Genomic DNA, 16,574 nt, shown 5'->3' with positions numbered 1-16,574 from the left:
CTTCAGCTGGGCACATGCCTGTCCAGAAAAGAAACTACATTTCCCGGACTCCCTTGTAGCTAGATGTGGTCACATGACTAGGTACTAGCCAGTGGGATGTGAACAGAGTGATGTGGGTGACTTCTGGGTTGCACCCTTCTGCCCGCTTCGCTCTGGCTGGAATGTGGACGTGGGGGCGCACATTCTTTTTTTTTTTTTTTGATATTTATTTATTTTATTTTTGGTTTTGGTTGCCCCGTGACATGTGGGATCTTAGTTCCCCGACCAGGGATCAAACCCACATCCCCTGCATTGGAAGGCAGATTCTTAACCACTGGCCCACCAGGGAAGTCCCAAGGGTACACATGCTTGAGTCAACAATGTGGGCAGCACCTGGGGACAGCAAAGCAACAAGACAGGAGGGGCCTGGGCCCCTGACACCCTCAGGGACAGAGCTGCCACACCAAACTGGGATTCTTACACCACAGAGAATTCAGCTTCTATCTTAAGCCACTGTGTTTAGGGTCTATGCCACATACAGCCAAACCTATAACATCATATAGGCTCAAGAAGTCTCTCCTTTCCTTCGTTGGATCAGATCAAACCCCCTACTACATCACAGAGCTCCCTTTTGTAGCACTGCACAGCTATGATTTTCCACTCATTTGTTCAATCCCCAGACAAGACTGGAACTCAAAGATGGCAGGGAGCTCTGCTCTGCACATCTTTGATTCCCAGCATCAAGTTCAGTGCAAGGATAATCAGGAGCACCCAGAGAATGTCGACTGAATGGGCCCAGGCCACGGGACCAAGGGGTGAGAGCTCTGTCCTCTGAGCGCAGCTCAGTCTTGGGGCACTGACCCTCGGAGGCTCTGTCTCCTGCAAGGGGCATCTAAGAGGGTGGAAAACATGCCCCTCTGACACCCACCCAACCTTGCTTCACATCTTTCCCAGATCTCCCTTACACAGAAGTTAAAAAACAAGGCTATCCAACTGCCTGGAGAGGAAACAATTATTAGCAAATTACTTAATTAGGCTCATGTTGACATTTCACCTTCGAGTAAATATGTTAGTTAAAAATGGGTTGAATCCAAGATGCACAGTTACTGAAACATAAAGAATGTTTTCAGAAAACCCCGTTCCTGCTTTTAAAAAAATATCTTATATTTGGGATGTGCGGAGAAGAGAGACTGAAAATTAAAATGCCAATAAGAGGTTATCTCTAGAAGAGCATAATTATGGAGGATTTTCACATTCTACTATACTGGTTCCTGTACTGTTTCATTTTATACTGGACCTCTTATAATGTCAGACAAAGAAGAGCATAAGAGAAAAGAAGTGCCTTTAAGTAATTCAATCGTGACCATCTTTACAGTAACTGAAAACCTGGAACTTCCCAAGTATGCATCTGTCAGCAGTCTCAGCTGTCATAGCCCACCTTCACTCCTGTGCCATGGATTTAAGTACTTAAGCAAGTCTTCTTAATCCTCAACTACAAAGAAAATCTGCAGAATGAATTTCCCCACGCATCAGCCCAATTTCAGAGCTGACACCCAACACCCTGGCATGCCTCATCCAGACCCGGGTGCCCTACAGACACCCCATAACAACTGGGCGAATTAGCCCAAACCCTCAGATGCTGGGGACCGGTAGTCTGAATCCCTGAGATCGCGCTGGGCTCCATCCTGATTTTGCCAAGGCCTGCGTGGGCCCAGAGGTTACAAGGAGGTGATAAACCAGAAGAGAACTGCCACACCAGAAATCCCCGCTCCACTGCCCCCAAGTGTCCATCACTGTCCCCTCCTGTCCAGCCTCCTGCAGAAGCACAGCGAGTGCCTGCCACGCTTAGCTAAGCATCCTCTGTATCTTGCCTCTTTTCTTTCCAACTCTGTGAGATGCACGGCATGACCATGATCCCCGCTTCACAGATGAGGACACTGAGGCTCCCAGAAGTGAAGTGACCGGCCCAAGGTCGCACACTGGGAACTGGCAGGACCGATTTTCGCACCCGGGCCCCTGAACCTGGCCTCGTGACCCCAGTCGTATATGTCCCTGGCTTTCTTTGGAGCTACACCTTCTCCTCGCCCAAGTATCCCCATGTCTTCAGCTGCCAATGCTTGGGCCCCCCACCACCACCCCCATCTAATATCCTCTTTGGGAATAAAGAGGGTCTGACTGAGGGGGTGGGCCATTTCTCCAACCCCTCCGCACCAAATATGCAAATGAGCTGGAAGTGGGTCAGCCCTGACCCCAGCACCAAGTGTGAAGTGGTCCACCTAGACCACAAGGATCTCAGTGGACAAAAGTAAAAGAAGGGAGAGCCCCATTACACTACAACTGCAGTCCTCAGAGCCTACACTACCACGTGTCTTTTCTCCTCAACCCTGAGTGAGTGAAACTGTTTTTGAGGAAGAAGCCTTATCATAGGGCTCCTGGATAATCTAAATTATAACTACCAGGTCACCTTCCCCAGCACCCTGCAGCTCCAGCATTCCCCTGGGCCACTGGTCTCCAGCCTTATAAGGCTGATTAGAGGGACTGCAGTAGGCACTGCCATTAATATGCACCTGTCGTCTGCTATTAACAATCATAAAAACAACAACAATAATAATGGGCACCCTTAGAGAGACCCCGCTAGAATCGAGCCACCACTTTTTTAAACACAAGCCAGGCTGTAGACAGGACAAAACCTTATCGATGATTTGAGATATTCACTCCACTCCTAAAAGTATGTTCTAAGAAAGTAAGTCAACAGGCACTACCCATTTGATATTCATTACAATGTTCTTTGTGAAAGAAAAAAAAAAAAGAAGGGGGGAAACAGCAACCTAAATGTCAAACCACAGGCAATAATTATATAAATTACAGTCTACCAATACCAGGAACTACTGCTTGGACATTTAAAGGTATAATTACAAAAGTTGTGCAGGAACATGGGAAAATTCTTACAAGGATAAATGAAAATGTGGGATAGAAAATAGTACACACTCTGCAAGTGCAACCTTACAAAACCACATAAAAATCTGGACAAGAATCAGATGTTAACACACCAACAAACAATGGCCAATGGAAAAATATGTGCAACACACATGACAGACAAAGGGGCAAGATTCCCAATATACCGAGAGCCCCCGCAAATTAACAGGAAAAAGCAAACCAGAGTAAAGATGCACAGAAAGGACACTGAAAGAAAGACATGCACAGAAAAGAACACGCAAATCACCAGGGAATATGTTGTAGGATGCTCAACTTCTAACTTCTAAGGGAAACGTGGGTGAAAAAAGATATCTTTTTTGTCCATCAAATTAACAGAATTCGGCCATGTCCAGTGTCAGGAAGGATGCAGAGAAATGGGAATTCTCAGTCCCTGTCACTAGGAATGGGCTTGCTACAACTTTTCTGGAAAATAACCAGCCAATACCCATTAAAAACTAAAATTTACATAATTTTAACCCATGTACAAGAATGTTCACTGGAGCATTGTTTACAGAAACAAAAAATGGGGAATAACACAAGCGATGTTATTAACTGGGAAATGGCTGAATTAATTATAGCAAATCTATATTATACAATTCACTAAAGAATTACTAGTGAGATTCTATGTATTGCCACGTATCATATGTTAAGCAAAAATAAAAAGTGATGATTATAACATAACCCATTTTATTTTTAAGCATATTATTTATGTTTATAAACATTTCCATGATTACAGAGAAAGGACAGGAAGTATAGCTTGGTTATTGATTAGAGAGAGAGTTAATGCTTTATTTAAATATCTCTATGTTGTTTTCTCACAAGGAGTATCACTTTGGGAACAAAAAAACTCTACAATTAAACTAGAAAGTTTACATGTAAAAATTAAATCCGAGTTGTATTAGCTTGTATTAGCATGTATTAGTTGTATTAGCATGCATTAGTTGTATTCACATGTATTAGTTGTATTAGCATTCGATTATGAGTAAAACTTTTACCTGTTGTTAAACTGTTGATGTAAAAGCACTTTTTAAACAACAAAGACGTCAAAGAACGTTTAAAATTTAAACATATCTTTTTAAAATTAGAACAAAACCAATCATTCTCTGGACCAAATCCACTGGAACGTAAAGTTTAACTCTGCTGGGCAAAACCCTCTCATACACAGGGAAGCAACGTGAGCCTGGTCAATTCCCAGTCTGATCAATGCTCTCAAATGCCACAAACATAGCAGGTGCTTAATAAATGTTGGTGAGTCCATTAGTGGGAGTATAAACTACAGCTCCCCCTGACAATTAAAACTGTCAGATTTCAAAATGCACATATCCCCCAACCCAGCAATTTCTGGGGGGGTAGGGATTTACTCTGCTCTGTCATTTACATCTATTTGCATACAGTACCAAGATGAGTGCTCGTGGCAGCACCGTTCATCACACTGAAAACTGGAACCAAGGACCCTGACAGCAACCGAGGGAGGACTGGGTGAATACACAGTACAGTCCTGTAACAGAAGAAAGTGTGGCTTGTAAAGTATTATTCCCTTTTTCTTTCAATTTGCATGGACTTAACATGTAAAGAAAATCAACACTGGTTTCTTAGTGAAAGGAGCCAGATACAGAACGTTATTTAGAATATGAAACTACTTGGGGAGGAAAAAAAGATACTCATTTTCAATCCCTCCCCACCCCCTCACCCTTCATACATATTTGCATATGCTTGAAATTTTCTAGAAGGACACCCCAGAAACTACCATGAATGGCGACTTCTGCAAACAGAGCACAGGGAGAGGAAGTACTGAAACTGTTACTTTCCCTTTATATTCTTCTACAATATAGTTTTATTCTGGGATTTTTATAACTTTTTTAAAAGTTATAACTTTTTTAAAAAGATAATTTTTTGAAAGTAATAGCACAATCAAAAAAGTTACCGTGCAAGATCTTCCAGGCCAATTCAATATCTAGTCTTGTTTTGTTTTGTTTTTAACATCTTTATTGGAGTATAATTGCTTTACAATGGTGTGTTAGTTTCTGCTTTATAACAAAGTGAATCAGCTATATGTATACATATATCCCCATATCTCCTCCCTCTTGCGTCTCCCTCCCATCCTCCCTATCCCACCCCTCTAGGTGGACACAAAGCACTCAGCTGATCTCCCTGTGCTATGTGGCTGCTTCCCACTAGCTATCTATTGTACATTTGGTAGTGTATATACGTCCATGCCACTCTCTCACTTTGTCCCAGCTTACCCTTCCCCCTCCCCGTGTCCTCAAGTCCATTCTCTACGTCTGCTTCTTTATTCCTGTCTTGTCCTTAGGTTCTTCAGAACCTTTTTTTTTTTTTGGATTCCATATATATGCGTTAGCATACAGTATTTGTTTTTCTCTTTCTGACTTACTTCACTCCAACATCTAGTTTTAAAAGAAGAGTTTTCTAGCAATCTATAGAAAGTCATCTTAATCATGCAAGAAAAGCCCCTCATCATCTTAATGGGTCCTGAAAAGTCTTTGGAGGGGAATCCTAGTGGGGAATCCCAACTTGATCTGAATGGTGCAGCTTAGGTTCTGAAACAGATGAAACTCATTGAAAAATATAAACCTAAGACTCATTCAAACCTAAATGGATCAAAAGCCCATGACTATCGGGGAGCAAGTAACGCTCCATCTCCTCGCCAAGCTGCAGTGAGCTTCTTCCTTGGAATTTCCAAGCCCTTATTATTACCACAAGCCATTTTATTAGTGCTTTATGGATTTTTGCAGAATGCTCCAGGCAAGATTTTCATGAGACGGGCTCTGCACCTCAAGGTCTTTGCATTTGCTGTTCCCTCTATCTGAGACTCCCTTCCCCCAGCCCTTGCACAGCCAGCTTTGCCATTCAGGTCAAAGGTCAAATGTCACCTCCTCCAAAAAGCTTTCCCTGGACATGCCCCTATCATAGCTTGCACCCCAGTGCTTCCCAGTTCACGTCTTTGCGGCACTTGCCGCCACCCAAAATCATTTTGGTCATCCCCAGCGTAAGCTCCATGAGAACATGGGCCTCGTCTGCCTTGTTCATGGCTGTATTCCCAGCGTCTAGAACAGTGTCAGCACACAGTAGGTGCTCAGTTAATAATAAAAGACTGAATAAATGAACGAGTAAGAAAAGGTTGCGGGAAGAACAGGAGAACGAATCCAGTGTTGTAAAAACCACTCTCTAGTTGTCCGTGCCGGGGAAAGGCAGGCACTTGGTAACTGCTCTCCAGAGAGGAAGGCATCCCCAAGCAAGTATCAATAGTTACCCAAGAGGCCAATAAAAGGTAAACGAAGGTTCTCAGGGAGGCAACTCACTGAGAGGGAAGGAAAAAGCCTCATAAAACCTGAATTATTCCCCGAGGGTACCGGATGCCGCCCTCCCCAGGTCATCTAGAACCCATTTTCCAGAACTTGGCAACCTCCTCCAGGAGATGAAACCCCACAATTAAACCAAGGGGAAACTTAAGTAGAATCTCGACTTTGTAATTGTCCACCTATCCTGGGGGCAGTTTAAGATGAAGGAGCAGCGCTTCAAAGCTGACTTCTAAGGACCAGCACTTCACCCTGGGACTGAGCCTTCAGAAACCCCACTCCCAACCCAAATGGATTCGGGGAGAAAAGCCCTGGGTGGAAAGCGGCAAACAGCATGGAAACGGCTGCAATCGCTTCTCTAGCTAATTGGAGTTTAACCTCCTTAACATCTCATTAAGCTTCTCCACAGCAACCCCAATAAGCCAATTACGGGAGACATTCAACAGCCTAAAAACTTAAGGGAATGCAGGAGGGGTGAGGCAAAAGTCTTGCCCCAGATTTCTTCTCCGGATTCCTCCCCACCAACGGCTGTGGGACTTCGCCACCCAGGGGACGTCTGACAACGTCTGAAGACATTTTTGTTGTCACAACAGCGGGGAGGTGCTACTGGCATCTAGCGGGTAGAGGCCAGGGATGCTGCCAAACAGCCCACAGCGCACAGGGCAGACCCACAACGGAGTTATCTGGCCCCAAAGGTCAAGAGCGCCCAGGACGAGAAACTGCTCCACACCTACCACCCCTCCCCCACGCTGGCTTCCGCACTGCTCAGTCTTCAAGAGGGAAGCAGGGGTTCCACAGCTCCACCGGAAGAGACGCTGCCCCAGTTACCACGCCAGGTTGGGGGAAACACTAGCCTCAGGATGTTCAAGTCCTTGTCATTATCTCAATCCATTTCATTAGCCCTTTATTTCTTTTGGCAAAACGTTCAGGTAAGTTTTTATGGGCTAGAGTTTTACCGACCATTAAGATCTGATGAAATCTAGACCTTATCCCACCATGAAAATTTGGAGCCAACATCACAAACTAGACGCTTGCTTCAAATTCCCCGGGCATTGATAATTTGTTTATCCATCCCCCTCTTGCCAACATGACCAAGCTAGAGCAGCACCAAACCAGTGAGCCAGGGCGGCCCCAGTCACCTCACCAAAAGGCCGGGCTGCAAAGCAGGATCTGCCAACTCAAATGCCTATGGGTGCCAGGTGGGGTCCATCAGTGAGGGAAGCAGACCAGGTAAGAAAGCACGAAGAAACAAGGCAACGGACACCGGGCCTACGAATTAAAGCTGCAATAAGGAGGAGCGGGGACTGTGGCAATCTGGGGCCGGCAGGCCTGTTCTGGAGGGGGCAGCCCCAGCTGACCACCACCATGTACAAATGCGGGCCCTCATGCAATCAGATCTTCTGATTTTTCAAAAGTCAGAAATGCAGATTTTTCTGTGAATTCTTCCCCTCTGTAAATATTAGCAATCACAGTAATTCAACATTAAAATAAAGCCAAAGCAGCACACTAGTGGGCTAGATCTAACTCCCCCCAAGGAACTTGTACCTCAGACACTCAAATTCAAATGTTAATTGCGCCTACAGTGTGCCAGGCTCTGAGTCCTGGAAAAAGAGACGGACCAGACTCAGTTCTGACCTTTGCAAGACAAAATATAAGCAGTTGGATGTGGAAGCTGGAAGGCTCGTTCTACCTGAGAATCCATTCCAAACAGGTAATGGACTATTTCATCCTTAGAGGGCTCTGGAAAGAGGTTTCAACCCAGCTCACAAGCCACTCCAAAGCTTCATGTCATTCATTCCTTCAGTAAATATTTACTGAGCACCTACTATGTTCCAGGCACTGTTCCAGGTGCTGGGATTATACAGCACAGGCAAAACCCCTGCCCCTGTGAAGTTGACCTTTTGATGAGAGTTTACAGGGAGTAAACAAAACAAATAAGTAAAAGATTTGGTGTAGATGGCAGTACGTACTGGGTTGGGGTGGGGGGGGTGGGGAGGAGCCAGAAGGACTGGGAATACAAGGAAGCGGCAGGGAGTCAGGGAAAGGCTGTCTGGGGTGACATCTGAACAAGGATTTGAAGGTGCAGGAACATTCTGGGCAGGGGAAACAGCAAGTGCAAAGGCCCTGAGGCAGTGTGAGGGAGACAGAAAGTACCAGGTGATGTGGTCAGAGAGGTGAGGGGACCAGATGCTGTCAGGCCTTGTCAGCCTCTCTAAGCCCTCTGGCTTTTTCCCTGAGGGAAGTGGGGCGTCGCTGCAGGGTCTTGAGCAGAAGGGGGAGAGGATCTGACCTCTGTCTTTAACAGGAGCCCTCTGGCTGCGGGGTTGAGACCAGACTGTAGGGGCCAAGGAGGGCAGCAGGGAAAGCACTGAGGCAGGAACATCCAAATGCAGGATTGAGCCCATGGTGGCTCTGGCCAGAGCAGTAGCTGGAGAGGCAGTGAGAAGCAGGCATTCTGAAGGAATAGGCAACAGGATTTGCTGACAGATCAGCTGTGGAACGGGAGGCAAAGGTGGGGAGTCAGGGATGACGCAGGGTTTGGGCCTGAGCCTCTGGGGACAGGGCTGCCATCAACTGAGATGGGGAGGGCTGGGGTGAGGGGGCTCGAAGTTCCATGTGGGACACGGTAAACTGGAGCCACCCATGAGACACCCAGGTGGAGATGTTAGTTCCAAAAAGTTGAGAACACGAATGGAAAGAGAGATTTTCCATCCACCACTGTGTTCCAAATGTGAGGCTCCTCCAAGACTATCACAAACAGAGTCGGTCCAGCTGAGAGAAGATCACTGCTCCTTGTTGTTGGGTCGCTGGGGCTTCGTTCTGCAAGGCTGGAGGGGAACCCAGGAACCCTGAACTAGCCCTTGCCCTGCCCTTGTCCTGCCCTAGCCTCTGAAATGGCTTTTCTCCTCCCAAAACCATCCGCCTTGTCACGCTGCCATTCTGGGCCTCAGATTCAACATGCGTGAAGTGGGGTGGATGGAGGGGAAGACCGCATCACTTCCAGGGGCCCTTTGGCTCTAATCCGCAAGGGAGAGAGGAGACTGGAAGGAGGGGCAGAGAGGAAGGTGGAGGAAAGCACAGTGATGCGTCTAAAAACCCACAGAAAATTTGAAGGATGGGGGAAAAATAAATCCGCTCGTTCTACATTGTTGTAAAGCCTAAGGGAGCTAATTACGCCAGGAATTAGACTGACCCCAAGGTCAGACCTTACACCAAGAAGAATTTCAAATGGTTTCTAAAATACTCCGTTTCTCCCACCCTTTAGCAGCTAAACTGAATATTCAGGGGGTTACTGAGGTGGAAGATGGTTCGGGGCAGCTCCGTGGCAAATAGCAGCACCAGGACCAAATATTAGCAGGACTCCGTGAACCATGACACAGATCTGCCACTTCTGTTCATCCCCAGCAGCAGCAGGTACAGCAGCAAAAATTAACTAGAAAATTCCAGTTGCTGCACCGCTCGCATGTACTAAGTGCTAGCTGTGTACCAAGCAGCAACATTCTAAGCACCTGCCAAGGATTCTCTTGGTACCGTGTTACCATCCTCATTATACACATGGGGAAACTGAGGCATGGAGGGGGAAGTAACTCGCCCAAGCTGCAGAGCCAGGATTTGAACCCCAGGGATGTGAGCACTGCTCGGAGCCGCCATACTCCACTGCTTACTGACTTGTCGCTTACTTTTCGACATTTTCTGATTTTTCTACACTGGACATGCAACACATTAATAAACAAATTTTTAAAAATAATTAACTCGCAAGGGGAGGCCCGTGCCCATTTTCCCAGCCATCATTTAAACATCAGCCACAAAACAGTCCCTCCTACCCACCCCCCTACAACCACCCTCAAAAAAAAAAATAAAGGCAAACCCAGCGCTGGGGAACCCAGCCCCTATTTTCCATTTAGATAACCAAGTTCCTCTTTTTCCATCCCAGAGCATTTGCCTGGGTGAAGGTGGGAAGTCAGCCAAACACTCACCACGGGCTATTTCCACGTGCTGGTTTTTCTGGCCATTTCCTGAGGCTCAGAGGCAGGCACTGGCCCAGGAACAAAGCTCTGACGAGAGCCTCAGGTGGGCTAGTCGCCTTTATTTCTAAACACATGACCTTGGTCAAGGGAGGAGGCAGGCATGACTGGGTGGGTAGCCCAATCCCATGCCCCAGCTGAAGAAAAAGTGGCTCCAAAGGAAGGACAAGCAACTCGAAACACACAACTTCATCTTTGGAAAGAATAACAGTAACCACTGCTTAACTCTGTGCAGGGCACAGGCTGAGCCACTTGAACAGATGGACTCATTTACTTTTCAAAACAACCACAGGAGGTTGAGACTTTGGGGGCCCCCACCCCCACTTTACAGACGAGGAAACTGAGGCACAGAGAGGCACACTGGCTTGCCCAAGGTCACACAGTCTCTCCTGGCCTTGAGTGTGTGCCCTGGAAAACACAGAAGTCACCTGCTTTCAATTACATTTGGTTTCTCCTGCTACCTGGAAGTTCTCATGCCCCAGCTGCCTACTCTCAAACTCTGGTTCCAGGGCACCTCCAGAAATTGGGACATCCAGCAAGTCCAGAAATCCAGAGGGAGGAAGCGCAGAGGAAAGTCTGCAAGGCCAAAGACTGGGGGAAGATGCAGGGCCTGGCAGAAGGGAAAGCCAACCACCTGGCAACTTCTGTAGCAAAAGTCCTTGCAGGAGAAAAAACACAACTGTTTCCCCCGGACGAGCTTCTTCAGCTAAATAAACGGAGGACACCCCCAAACCCAGTCGACTTTGGAAAACCTGACATCAACTGCCAGTTGCCATCAATAAAATACATCCTGGTGCAGAATCTAGTTTACGGTCGCCTATTTTTTCCCCTCTGTAATTTAGGAGAAGAAAATAAACAAGGAAATACTCCAGTATTCACAGCCAACACTAGACCAGATCCCCATCTGATTCTTGCAGAAATTATCTTGCTGTTGTTACACCAGGTACGGGGAGCAAGGACTCCTCAGATTTTCCTCTCTCTGCTAAGTACAACCTTACTTTGCAAATAAGTCTGCTCTCCAATTAGTCCTGGACCTTGAGTGCAAAGCTCTGGACTATTTCCAGCCCCAGAGTAAATCTCTGATCCCACTGGCCTGAAAATGTGAGACATACCCAGAAGTGTTTTGTTATTCTACAAAGTGATACCTCCCAAAAATAAAGCCTTTCCCACGGGGCCCTCAAGGATGACTTTTCAACACTCCAAATGCAGCCTGCAAGGAGAGGACCACAAAACAGAACAAGAAGGTATTTTTGGATGCTAATCACTGGCTCCAAAGAACCAAGGGTGTTTCCCTCTCCTGATTCCTAAACAAAAGTGGGAAAACTATCCTGTCCAGAACTGCATTCCGTGTTTACCAATAATCAAGATGGTGGGACACGAGAGTGCTTCCTGTAACAAAGAGGCAAATAGCATTACTGGGAAACTAAAGCCCAAGACACTGGGGATTAAACCACAGAGAATGGACTCCGAAGACTCAGCAGGCTCAGCAATGGACATTCAGAAGAAACCTGGAGGTGGGGGTCCCCACAGAGACGAGCCTCACGTTTCAGGGGTGGAATGGCACGCCCACTGGTACCAGGATACTGGGCATCCTCAGCTGCGCCCCAAACCTGACCCCAGGGTCAGGCAAGTCAGAGCAGGGGTGAGCAGCCCTACCTTCTTTCCTGGCTGTTCCTCAAACTTCCCTAATTCTCCCCCTGTTCCCCCAAACTCCCCTCAAAGTATAAGCAAAAGGAAAGTAAAAGATGACCAAAAAATTTGTAACCACAGGAGACTAATGTGGATGCAAAACAAGTGGGGAGGGGGAAAACCTCAACCCAGTCGCTGGAAGCCCCTTTCCCCAGCCTCAGCCCTTCCCCAGCTCAGCCCTTCGGTAACGGGGTGTTTGCGAAAAGGGGGCTCCAACCCACAAAGGAGATGGGGGAACTAAAGCAGCGAGACACCCCCCACCTCTGGCGCCTCCTTCCCCGGCAGGTTATTTTTAATCGAAAAGGGAACCCCAGAGCGGAAAGGGCCCCTCTTTTCAGCACCCTCCCCCAGGCTCTGGCCCCTCACCTTTCCCCAAAAGCCCCAGAGCCGGGCACAGGCAACCCCTCCCCAACGCCCTGCTTCCCCGAAGCCGAGTCACCCAAGTTTTCCCCCATCAGCAGCACTCCCGAAGGGGCCGGCCGCGGGCGGGATGGGGAGCGGAGCCCCCAGGCCAGCTGCAGGGTGGGGAGCCCGGCGCTCGGGGCGGCAGGGGTCCCCGGGGCTGCGGGCCCGGCCCGCCCTGCCCGGCGCTTCCCCGCACCCGCCTGCCTCCCCGCCCGCCGGCCTCCCTCCCTCCCGCTCCCCGCCGCCGGCCCCACGCGGCCCAGGCGGCCGCCGAGCACTTACCCAGAAGGGGTCTGAGCCATCGGCGCTGCAGAAGCCGCGGAGCGCCATGCGGCCGGCTCGGGCACGGCGAGCAGCGTCGGACGGACTGGCCCGGCTGCTGGCGGCGGCGGCGGCGGCGGCGGCGAGGGCGGGAGGCAGCGGCGGAGGGAGCCGGGGCCGCAACGCCGCCTGGTTGGCCGGCGCGTCACGGGGATGCGGCGGCCCCGCCCCGCACGGCCCCGCCCCGCTCACCTCGTCCGGCCCGCGTGGGCCGCGGCGGGAGGCTGACACCTCGCCGGTCAGCCCGGTCAGCTGCGGACCCTCGGGCGCCCGATCCTACCCCCTCATAGGAGGCCTGGGGAAGGCCGCTGCAGATGCGGTCGCGACCTTTGTGCCCAGACCCCGCGACCAGTTTTCAAATCCTGCTGTAACAACAACGACGACGACAGCAATAGTAATAGAAACAACCGGGGAAATAAAGTATACTGATCCATCTATGAGCCAGGAGAGTGCCAAACACCGTAGCTGCGTCCTCCTTGCACCCTCACTGTTATGACTCCCTTTTCATGAAGGAAGAAAACAAGAGGCAGAGAGGTTTGAGTGACTTCTCCAGCGTCACCGGGCTTACCCAGCCTGCTGACTCCAGAGCTGACGCAGAAACAGTAGGAGGTGGATACTCTATTTAATCTACGCTTTACAGGTGGAGAAACTGAGGCTCAGAGAGGTGAAGCGACTTGCCCAAGGTCACACAGCTGGCAAGTGGCAAAAGTGGGATTGGAACCCAGGACCAGTCTGACTCCAGAGCACTCATGGCCTGAAGTCTCCAATCTCCATCCCAAGCAGCTGTGTGCAAAGCAGCGTTTGACATTTTCTCCACCTTTTCTGCAGCACTTAGGAAATAACCAGGTTACTGATCCTTACCTTTGAGGTAAAGAAACTGAGGCCTAGAGATACAGTAATAATTAACAAGCATTCACAGTCATGGGGCTTCCTAAGACTGAGTTGTTAGCAATGAACATGAATTAACTTGTGTAATGCTCACAGGAACCCCAAGAGGTAAGTACTATTATTATCCCCATCTTGCAGTCGAGGAGACTGAGGCCCACTGAGGCAGAGTACTTTGTCAGGGATTATGTAGACCGTAAGTGGCTGAACCAAACTTTGAATCCAAGGTGACTGATCGGGAAGGGAGGAATCTATAATGCTAACCATCTTGCCATACTGTCTCTTTTTAATATACAGGCAGCCAGTGACAGAAGCTGGGCCTGGGGGCTGGGAGTCAAAGCTTTCCTCCTTAATCCCCTGCCTGATGTATGGTTTCCATTACATACACACACACACACACACCAGCTGCACCAAATAAAACAGGAACAGTGATTGAATTTGAGACCGCCCCCCACCACCACCACTGCCCTGCCATGGACCTAGTGAGGGAGGGAGGGAGATAGGATTGTTTTCTGTGATTTTTTTTTATTGGCCCAGGTTCCCCTCAGGGTGAGTGAGTTTTTATGGGATAATTACTTTCAGGTTATAATGCTCTTTGGGCTGTTGCTTTGACATTTATACATTTAACAAATACTTACTGAGCATTTACTATATGCCAGGTCTTGCTGGAAACAAGACAAAGTTGTTGCTCTTATGGAGCTTAAAGTGTTGGGGTTTCTTGCGGGGGGGGGGGGGGGGGGGGGGGGGGTGGTTAAAGTGGTTTTTTTAATGGGAGGGGAACAGGTTAATCAAATAATCACATAAAGTGTATTTACAGCTGTGATAAAAGCTAGGAAGAAAAAGTGGGAGTAAGAGGGTTTTAAAAGGTCCTGGCCTTGGACCTGGCAGTGGAAGTCAGCGAAGGCTTCCTGGAGGAAGGGTCTTTTGAACTGGGATACAAGTGATGAGTCTGGTTTCATGAGGCCTGCGCTGTGTTCTGGGATGAAGAAAACAGCTTATGGAAAACCATGAAGCAGGACAGAGCAAGTCCCTGGAGGAACCTGAAGACAGTCTGGGTGGCAGGAATCAGAGACAGAAGCAGAAGGGACTCATCTGGGGCAGGAGGGATCAGGAGGGGCCAGAGCATGCAGGATCTTGTTGGCTAGAGGAGGGGTTTCAGCCTGGCCCCATGAGTGATGGGGAGCCATTTGTGGATTTTAAGCGGGGTACGAGATGGTCAGATTTCTTTCCATTTTTATTCAAATTCTTTATTCATCCATTCTTTCAACAAATATTTATTTTTATGAAAATGTGCTCAACGTCATTAGTCATCAGGGAAATGCAAGTAAAATCCCAGTGAAATACCATTACACACCCACCAGAATGACTGAAATGAAAACACCAAGTCTTGGCAAAATGCGGAACAACCGAAACTCACCCTCTGTTAGTGGAAGTGTAAATTGGTTCAACCACTTTGGAAAACCGTTTGGCAATTTTTGCTAAAGCTAAACATACAACTACAGGGTGACACAGCAATTCCACTCCTTTCCCAGAGAAAGGAGTGCTTTTGTCCATCAAAAGACATCTACCAAAAATGTCCAGAACAGCTTTATTCAAATAGCCCAAAACTAGAAACAACCTGACTGTCCATCAATAGTCAAAAGGATGAATGAATTGTGGTGTGACACAGCAAAAAAAAAGGATCAAACTACTAATGCATGTAACATTATGGACAAATCTCACGACACATAATAAGGAGCAAAAGAAGCCAAACATGAAAGAGTACATTTTTCATGATCCCATTTAGATGAAGTTCAAGCACAGGCAAAAACTAATAAATGTTGATTGATGTCAGAATAGTGGTTACCTTTAGGGAGTGTGATTAGGACGAGGTACAAGAGAGCCTGCTGGAGAGCTAGAAATGTTCTATAACTTGATCTGGTGGTCATTAGATGGTTTACAAACACACACACACATTTTAAAATTTATTGAGCTAGACACTTAAGTTTGCTATGCTTTGCTTTGTAAAAGTTACACCTTAGGGAATTCCCTGGCAGTCCAATGGTTAGGACTCTGCGCTGCCACTGCAGGGGGCACAGGTTCGATCCCTGGTCGGGGAACTAAGATCCCACGTGCCACACGGTGCAGCCAAAAAAAAAAAAAAAATTTATACGAAAATTTGAAATAGAAAATAAATAAATAAAATAAAAATATTTATTGGGGCCTACCATGTAGGTGCTGTAGAGACACTTCGGTAAACAAAACAAAGATCTCTGCCTTCGTGAGAAGCAAGCAGACGACAGACCAAATGAATGAGGATACCGTTTTCCAGGAGCAGAAACTGAAGGTTAGAGGGATGAGATAACTTGCCCATGATCCCACAGCTGGGATGTGGCAGAGAGGAGACTCAGCCCTGCTTTAACCACCAAACCCTCCCCGCACTTCTTTTTCAGCCACAGACTCACAAGTCTTCCCCTCCCCTTCTTTCCAAGCCCCTTCCTTCCCACCTGTGGCTCAAGTACAGTAATGAACACCCTCAGACCCAGCAGCTCTGGGCCCTGGGCCAAACCCACTCAATGAAAACAAACAAAATAAATTGATGGTGAAAATGCAGGATCTGGATTTCAAGCATCAGCAGCCCTGGTAGACCATGAGTTGAGTGAATCATATATCAAGAATGCCAGAGAGATCCTTTCTGTTTTTCCCTGAAATCAGAGTACCATGTTCCTGTTCACTTATTTCACAGGACTTTTCACTATTTGTAATCATCTAATTACTTACTTGCTCCATATAGGCCTCCCCAGCCATACTGGAATCTTCCAGCTACTGCTGTCTCTCACCTGGACTGCTGTAACAGCCTCCTGCCTGGTCTCCCCATCCCTGTCCCTCCCCACTGCAATCAAAGCTCAACACAGCAACCAGAGGAGTCCTATTAAAGCAAGGAAGCAACACGCCTGCATAAAGCCCCCCTGGGCTCCTATCGTGCTTAGTACAAAAT

The 16,574-nt window shown here is 47.9% G+C and overlaps 1 protein-coding gene across 4 annotated transcripts in view; it reads right to left on the bottom strand.

The window, feature by feature from the left end:
* Window positions 1-12,788, bottom strand: part of ABCC1 (ATP binding cassette subfamily C member 1) — a 131,943-nt gene extending 119,155 nt beyond the window's left edge. For 3 of the 4 annotated variants that reach the window (XR_005016427.1, XR_005016426.1, XM_036825394.1), the window contains exon 1: window positions 12,674-12,788. Coding sequence is in view for 2 of the 4 variants with exons in the window: in XM_036825394.1 (XP_036681289.1) it covers window positions 12,674-12,721 (48 nt within the window). In the remaining 2 variants the exon portion in view is untranslated. The remainder of the gene's footprint in view (window positions 1-12,673) is intronic. The other variant, XM_036825395.1, reaches the window with a different exon arrangement.
* Between the last annotated feature and the right edge of the window lie 3,786 nt (window positions 12,789-16,574).

The sequence above is a fragment of the Balaenoptera musculus genome, chromosome 15 (genome assembly GCF_009873245.2).
Source record: "Balaenoptera musculus isolate JJ_BM4_2016_0621 chromosome 15, mBalMus1.pri.v3, whole genome shotgun sequence".
NCBI classification, from domain to species: domain Eukaryota; kingdom Metazoa; phylum Chordata; class Mammalia; order Artiodactyla; family Balaenopteridae; genus Balaenoptera; species Balaenoptera musculus.
The sequence above is the reverse complement of the archived record's forward strand: the minus strand, read 5'-3'. Positions and strand labels throughout refer to the sequence as shown.